Source organism: Squalius cephalus (genome assembly GCF_949319135.1).
Source record: "Squalius cephalus genome assembly, chromosome: 6".
Classification (NCBI taxonomy): Eukaryota; Metazoa; Chordata; class Actinopteri; order Cypriniformes; family Leuciscidae; genus Squalius; species Squalius cephalus.
Window position 1 is genome coordinate 130,507 of NC_137127.1, and position 7,500 is coordinate 138,006.

Sequence of the window (7,500 nt, forward strand, 5' to 3'; positions counted from 1 at the left end):
TGTGTGTGTGTGTGAGAGAGAGAGAGAGAGAGAGAGAGAGAGAGAGTGTGTGTGTGTTTGTGCGTGTGTGTGAGAGAGTGTGTGTGTTTGTGTGTGTGTGTGTGTGTGTGTGAGAGAGAGAGAGAGAGAGAGTGTGTGTGTGCGTGTGTGTGCGTGCGTGCGTGTGTGTGTGTGTGTGTGTGTGTATGTGTGCCCTTGTTTATATTACATTGTGGGGACCAAATGTCCCCATAAGAATAGTAAAACCTGAGATCACCTACATCACCAGCCAGCGGTCCCCACTTTTCAAAAGGCTTATAAATCACACAGGATGAGTTGTTCTGAGAAAGTAAAAATGCAGAATGTTTCCTGTGATGGGCAGGTTTAGGGGCAGGGGCAGTGTGTGTGTGTGTGTGTGTGTGTGTGTGTGTGTGTGTGTGTGTGTGTGATGGGTAGGTTTAGGGGCAGGGGCAGTGTAAGGGGATAGAATGTACAGTTTGTACGGTATAAAAACCATTACGTCTATGGAGAGTCCCCACAAAGATAGTGAACCAGACGTGTGTGTGTGTGAGTGTGTGTGTGGGCTGATCCGCGACGCGTCGCTGCTGAAGAGCGTCTGACTGTCGCTCAGTTTTATATGATCATCTGAACTCAACACACACACACACACACACACACACACACAGTTACTGACACGCTCCAGCATTCCAGTGTTGAAGTATCAGTAAAGCTCGAGTCCACGGGAAAGTTCTCAGCGGATCCGGAGCCGCTTTCCTTCGGTCGGGAATATCAGATTTCAGCTCGAGAGAAACATTCGGGACTGAGAACCGCATCAGATCCACACACACACACACACACACACGTACAGCAGCGCAATGGGGTGAGTGTGTGTCCTCGAACGAGGCTCTTATTATCGTGTCGTGTTCATGTTGTTCGCTGGTATTTCGTCGGGGTTAGAGTTAGATTTATATATTTATGTATATGAGAAATGACAGATCAAAGGTTTAAGGTTAGTTACATTTGTTGCGCGAGATCAGATCAGACGTGTGATTCTGCGCACGATAGTCGTTTTATTTCTCTTTGAAAAGTGAATTAATTCGCCTTCGTGTCGCGCGCTCGAGACATCTCACGCGCCTCGTATATTCGAAGTGGCTTTATTTCAGTTTGTGGAATCTTTAGTGATCAGAAGGCGGAGTGTGTGCGGATTGTGTGTTTAGTGTTTGAACAGCAGGTGATTTTTTGGTCTGTATTTGCGCGTGCATTCAGCAGCTCGCGCACAGAGAAACCTTCATGCTGTCAGAAGATGAGACAAGATTGAACTGTAGCAAATGTGTATCAGTATAAATATGAATATTAAATATGATTGATTTCTGACAGCTGAAGCTGCTGTCACTCTGAGTGCGCGTGCCCGTGCTCGTGCGTGTGACTGCCAGTTTCTTAAGAAGCTGTAGGGCCAGTTTATGCGGTCCGTTGAGTTTCACTCACACAACACTGGGAAACAAGATCAAAACTGCAATATAATTATTACATCATAGAAAAAGATAAAGTTTGTGGCTCTAGAGTGACACTTTTCAACCACTATATTACAGTGTAAATCTATGTTTTAGTGCTTGCGCAGATTGGCTCTTCTCAGTCTGACATCACTGGACTCTTGATAAAGGTTTGCTCATTGTTCCTGATTTTCCGTTCCACACAGTGTGTGTGTGTGTGTGTGTGTGTGTGTGTGTGTGTGTCTGAGGTGTTGATCGATTAGGGCTCAGTTTCCAGCTGGAGGCTCTCAGTGATGCGAGGGTTATAGATTAACCTCGTTCTCCACATTAACTGTTATAGTGTCAGTCGCTGCTGTTTGGGAAGATATACACTGATAAACACTGAGGACTGAAGTAAACCACTGGAGTCTGTGGTGGAACCAGGGTTTCACACACTCTTTCTCACACACATATACACACACCGGAGAGGCTGTTCAGTCCCAGTGTCAGAGAAACCAGACCGTCGCTGATCTCCAGTTACAGGAATGGAACGAGTTTATTGACACTGATCTGACACTGTCAAGCTGCTGACTGCAGGTCAGGCCTGTGTGTGTGTGTGTGTGTGTGTGTGTGTGTGTAACCCCACACAGTGCTTAACGGCTGGTAAATGACGCTGGGATCCACTGGGATTGGAGCTCGTCTCCAGATGGTGTTGGTCATGACCATCTGCTGCTGCACTGGGAGCCAGAGGAATGCCCTAAACCAGTGACATTACCATCAGCTCTTTTCTCTCAGTGTCTGAAACGCTTCGATTAGGATTCAGTCTCTCTAAGCCCCGCCTCTCTGAGAGCTGCTCTGCTGTGATTGGTCAGAAAGCAAACGCTCATTATCATATCTGAATCTCAGCTCTTGATCACAGTGATGCGAACAGTAACGATGGCGTGGGTTTTACCGTATCAATCTCAGAAAACAGCGTCTTCTCCACACGAACAACACGAACCAAACTCTTCCAGTCTCAGATACACTACAGTGTTTGAGGGCGGAGCTAAGAGACGCTGCTCAGCCAATGAGGACTACAGGCTGGCATTATGCAAATTAGTTACAAACCTACGCAGGTTCAACAGGAAGTGAGACTGAATTACTGACGACTCGTTTCAAGACAATAACTTATGTTTTACGCTTTGATCTTTAAAACTTTGCAGACTTTTTACATTCGCAAACAGCTTTATTACACAAAACATGATCATATTTGAAAAAGCGTAAAGGGCCAATTTAAAGACCGTGGAAGTGAATGTTGGAATAGCTAATGCTCTGAGCTAGTTATTAAAAATGTGGTCAGACGTGAGACTGCTGTCTATCTAATGCTGTAAATGCTTGTAAAAACATCATATATTTGTGGAGTAAACACTGGTTATTCAGAGTCGGGTATAACAGCCAAACATCGTGATTCTGTCCTCAATGGACCCGTGTTGTTCGGTCTCCATGTTCTTCCACTCTTGCTCTTTTGTGCTCCACAACAGAGACTCATGAAGGGAGTAAATTATGACAGAATTATTATTTGTGGCTAAACAATCCCTTTAATATTCATCATACTTGTTGACTTTGTTCAATCTGATCTGTGTGTGTAAACTATCATGCAGTCCAGATTAAAAATTGATTCAGTCCTGTAACCAAACTGTGTTGTGTTTGTTGAAGTGACTAAGCTTCAGGAAAGTGTCACAGCTGTCCAGCGTTGAGTTTAACCTCCTGACCAATGTTCATTTTAACAGGTTAAAGCCTGAAGTAATCCATCCTCAAAATACCTGTTAAACTGACGATACACAAGCTGTGTGACATAATACGTGTAGATGCTTATCGCTATTTTGAGGATTAGAAGGTTAACATGATTAGCAATCGGACATGATCACGTTTCTGTCTGTCTGTTTTCGGTCACTGTGTAAATGCAAGTAACGGTGTGTAACGGTGGCGGTTCATGATGTTAGAGACGTGTGGAGATCTGAACCCTGAGATCTGATTGGTTGATGAGTCTCCTGTCATGCATGTTTTCTGTGTTTCTGCTCATGAGTATCGGAGCAGTTTGACCTGCTGGAATGTGTGTGCTCCGCCCTCTCCCACAGTCTGCTCCAATCAGAGAGCAGCTCAGTGCTGTCAGAGGTCAGGTGTGGCTCCTGTGGGTGGGTGGGTGTGTGTGTGTGTGTGTGCAGGTAGAACCGCATTCCTGCCGCGGCTCATTCCTGCTCTGTGATTCAGGGAATGTTCTAGATGCTTTGGTGATGTGTGAGATTTACAAACAGCTGTGAATCACAAGTGCCTCGTCACGTCTCAGGTTATTTTCGAGAGTGTCACTGCTTATATCGTGAAGCGTGTTCATGCGTGTTCCTCTGTGTGTTCCTCTGTGTGTTCATGCGTGTTCATGCGTGTTCATGCGTGTTCCTCTGTGTGTTCATGCGTGTTCCTCTGTGTGTTCATGCGTGTTCATGCGTGTTCATGCGTGTTCATGCGTGTTCATGCGTGTTCCTCTGTGTGTTCATGCGTGTTCCTCTGCGTGTTCATGCGTGTTCCTCTGCGTGTTCATGCGTGTTCATGTGTGTTCTTCTGCGTGTTCATGCGTGTTCCTCTGTGTGTTCCTCTGTGTGTTCATGCGTGTTCATGCGTGTTCATGCGTGTTCCTCTGTGTGTTCATGCGTGTTCATGCGTGTTCATGCGTGTTCCTCTGTGTGTTCATGCGTGTTCCTCTGCGTGTTCATGCGTGTTCCTCTGCGTGTTCATGTGTGTTCCTCTGCGTGTTCATGTATGTTCCTTTGGGTGTTCACGCGTGTTAATGTTTGTTCCTCTGCGTGTTCCTCTGCGTGGTAATGTTTGTTCCTCTGCATGTTCCTCTGCGTGTTCCTCTGCGTGTTCCTCTGCGTGTTTATGCGTGTTCCTCTGCGTGTTCCTCTGCGTGTTCCTCTGCGTGTTCCTCTGCGTGTTTATGCGTGTTCATGCGTGTTCCTCTGTGTGTTCATGCGTGTTCCTCTGCGTGTTCCTCTGCGTGTTCCTCTGCGTGTTCCTATGTGTGTTCCTATGCGTGTTCCTCTGCGTGTTCATGCGTGTTCATGCGTGTTCCTCTGCGTGTTCATGTGTGTTCCTCTGCGTGTTCATGCGTGTTCCTGCGTGTTCCTCTGCGTGTTCCTCTGCGTGTTCCTCTGCGTGTTCCTCTGCGTGTTCCTCTGCGTGTTCATGCGTGTTCCTCTGCGTGTTCCTCTGCGTGTTTATGCGTGTTCCTCTGCGTGTTCATGCGTGTTCCTCTGCGTGTTTATGCGTGTTCCTCTGCATGTTCCTCTGCGTGTTCCTGTGTGTTCCTCTGCGTGTTCATGCGTGTTCATGCGTGTTCATGCGTGTTCATGCGTGTTCATGCGTGTTCATGCGTGTTCCTCTGCGTGTTCCTCTGTGTGTTCCTCTGCGTGTTCATGCGTGTTCCTCTGCGTGTTCATGCGTGTTCCTCTGCGTGTTCCTCTGCGTGTTTATGCGTGTTTATGCGTGTTCCTCTGCATGTTCCTCTGCGTGTTCCTGTGTGTTCCTCTGCGTGTTCATGCGTGTTCATGCGTGTTCATGCGTGTTCATGCGTGTTCATGCGTGTTCATGCGTGTTCATGCGTGTTCATGCGTGTTCATGCGTGTTCATGCGTGTTCCTCTGCGTTTTCCTCTGCATGATCATGCGTGTTCCACTGCGTGTTCCACTGCGTGTTCATGTGTTCCTCTGCGTGTTCATGCGTGTTCCTCTGCGTGTTCCTCTGCGTGTTCCTCTGCGTGTTCCTCTGCGTGTTCCTCTGCGTGATCATGCGTCTTCCTCTGCGTGTTCATGTGTTCCTCTGCGTGTTCATGCGTGTTCATGCGTGTTCCTCTGTGTGTTCCTCTGCGTGTTCATGCGTGTTCCTCTGCGTGTTCCTCTGCGTGTTCCTCTGCGTGATCATGCGTCTTCCTCTGCGTGTTCATGTGTTCCTCTGCGTTCATGCGTGTTCATGCGTGTTCATGCGTGTTCCTCTGCGTGTTAATGTTTGTTCCTCTGCGTGTTCCTCTGCGTGTTCCTCTGTGTGTTCATGCGTGTTCCTCTGCGTGTTCATGCGTGTTCATGCTTGTTCATGCGTGTTCCTCTGTGTGTTCCTCTGCGTGTTCATGCGTGTTCACGCATGTTAATGTTTGTTCCTCTGCGTGTTCCTCTGTGTGTTCATGTGTGTTCCTCTGCGTGTTCATGCGTATTCTCATCTGCGTGTTCATGCGTGTTCCTCTGCGTGTTCATGCATATTTTCATCTGCGTGTTCATGCGTGTTCCTCTGCGTGTTCACGCGTGTTAATGTTTGTTCCTCTGCGTGTTCCTCTGTGTGTTCCTCTGTGTGTTCATGCGTTCACGCGTGTTAATGTTTGTTCCTCTGCGTGTTCCTCTGCGTTCATGTGTGTTCCTCTGCGTGTTCACGCGTGTTAATGTTTGTTCCTCTGCGCGTTCCTCTGTGTGTTCCTCTGTGTGTTCATGCGTTCACGCGTGTTAATGTTTGTTCCTCTGCGTGTTCCTCTGCGTTCATGTGTGTTCCTCTGCGTGTTCATGCGTATTCTCATCTGCGTGTTCATGTGTGTTCCTCTGCGTGTTTGTGTGTTCATGCGTGTTCATTGGTGTTCCTCTGTGTGTCCATGCGTGTTGATGCGTGTTGATGCGTGTTCCTCTGTGTGTTCCTATGCGTGTTCATGAGTGTTCCTCTGCGTGTTCCTCTGCGTGTTCCTCTGCGTGTTCCTCTGCGTGTTCCTCTGCGTGTTCCTCTGCGTGTTCCTCTGCGTTCATGCGTGTTCCTCTGCGTGTTCATGCGTGTTCCTCTGCGTGTTCATGCGTGTTCCTCTGCGTGTTCATGCGTGTTCCTCTGCGTGTTCATGCGTGTTCCTCTGCGTGTTCATGCGTGTTCATGCGTGTTCATGCGTGTTCATGCGTGTTCATGCGTGTTCATGCGTGTTCCTCTGTGTGTTCCTCTGCGTGTTCCTCTGTGTTCATGCGTGTTCATGCGTGTTCCTCTGCGTGTGCATGCGTGTTCCTCTGTGTGTTCCTCTGCGTGTTCCTCTGCGTGTTCCTCTGTGTTCATGCGTGTTCATGCGTGTTCCTCTGCGTGTGCATGCGTGTTCCTCTGTGTGTTCCTCTGCGTGTTCCTCTGTGTGTTCCTCTGCGTGTTCCTCTGTGTGTTTATGCGTGTTCCTCTGTGTGTTTATGCGTGTTCCTCTGTGTGTTCCTCTGTGTGTTCCTCTGTGTGTTCCTCTGCGTGTTCCTCTGTGTTCATGCGTGTTCCTCTGCGTGTGCATGCGTGTTCCTCTGCGTGTTCCTGTGTGTTCCTCTGTGTGTTCCTCTGCGTGTTCCTCTGTGTGTTCCTCTGCGTGTTCATGTGTGTGCATGCGTGTTCCTCTGCGTGTTCATGCGTGTTCCTCTGCGTGTTCATGCGTGTGCCTCTGTGTGTTCATGTGTTCATGTGTGTTCCTCTGCGTGTTTATGCGTGTTCCTCTGCGTGTTCCTGTGTTCCTCTGTGTGTTCCTCTGCGTGTTCCTCTGCGTGTTCCTCTGTGTGTTCCTCTGCGTGTTCCTCTGCGTGTTTATGCGTGTTCCTCTGTGTGTTCCTCTGCGTGTTTATGCGTGTGCCTCTGTGTGTTCATGTGTTCATGTGTGTTCCTCTGCGTGTTTATGCGTGTTCCTCTGCGTGTTCCTGTGTGTTCCTCTGCGTGTTCCTCTGTGTGTTCCTCTGTGTGTTCCTCTGCGTGTTTATGCGTGTTCCTCTGCGTGTTTATGCGTGTTCCTCTGTGTGTTCCTCTGCGTGTTCCTCTGCGTGTTCCTCTGTGTGTTCCTCTGCGTGTTCCTCTGTGTGTTCCTCTGCGTGTTCCTCTGCGTGTTTATGCGTGTTCCTCTGTGTGTTCCTCTGCGTGTTTATGCGTGTTCCTCTGCGTGTTCATGCGTGTTCCTCTGTGTGTTCCTCTGCGTGTTCATGCGTGTTCCTCTGCGTGTTCCTCTGCGTGTTCCTCTGTGTGTTCCTCTGCGTGTTCCTCTG

The 7,500-nt window shown here is 48.5% G+C and overlaps 1 protein-coding gene across 2 annotated transcripts in view; it reads left to right on the top strand.

The window, feature by feature from the left end:
• Positions 1 to 604: 604 nt before the first annotated feature.
• Positions 605 to 7,500, top strand: part of homer2 (homer scaffold protein 2) — a 25,001-nt gene continuing 18,105 nt past the window's right edge. Inside the window, exon 1 of one of the 2 annotated variants that reach the window (XM_079874566.1) lies at positions 605 to 859. In XM_079874566.1, the coding sequence (XP_079730692.1) occupies positions 855 to 859 (5 nt within the window). In that variant the 5' untranslated portion in view covers positions 605 to 854. Of the gene's footprint in view, positions 860 to 945; positions 2,046 to 7,500 lie in introns of those variants that run through there. The other variant, XM_079874567.1, reaches the window with a different exon arrangement.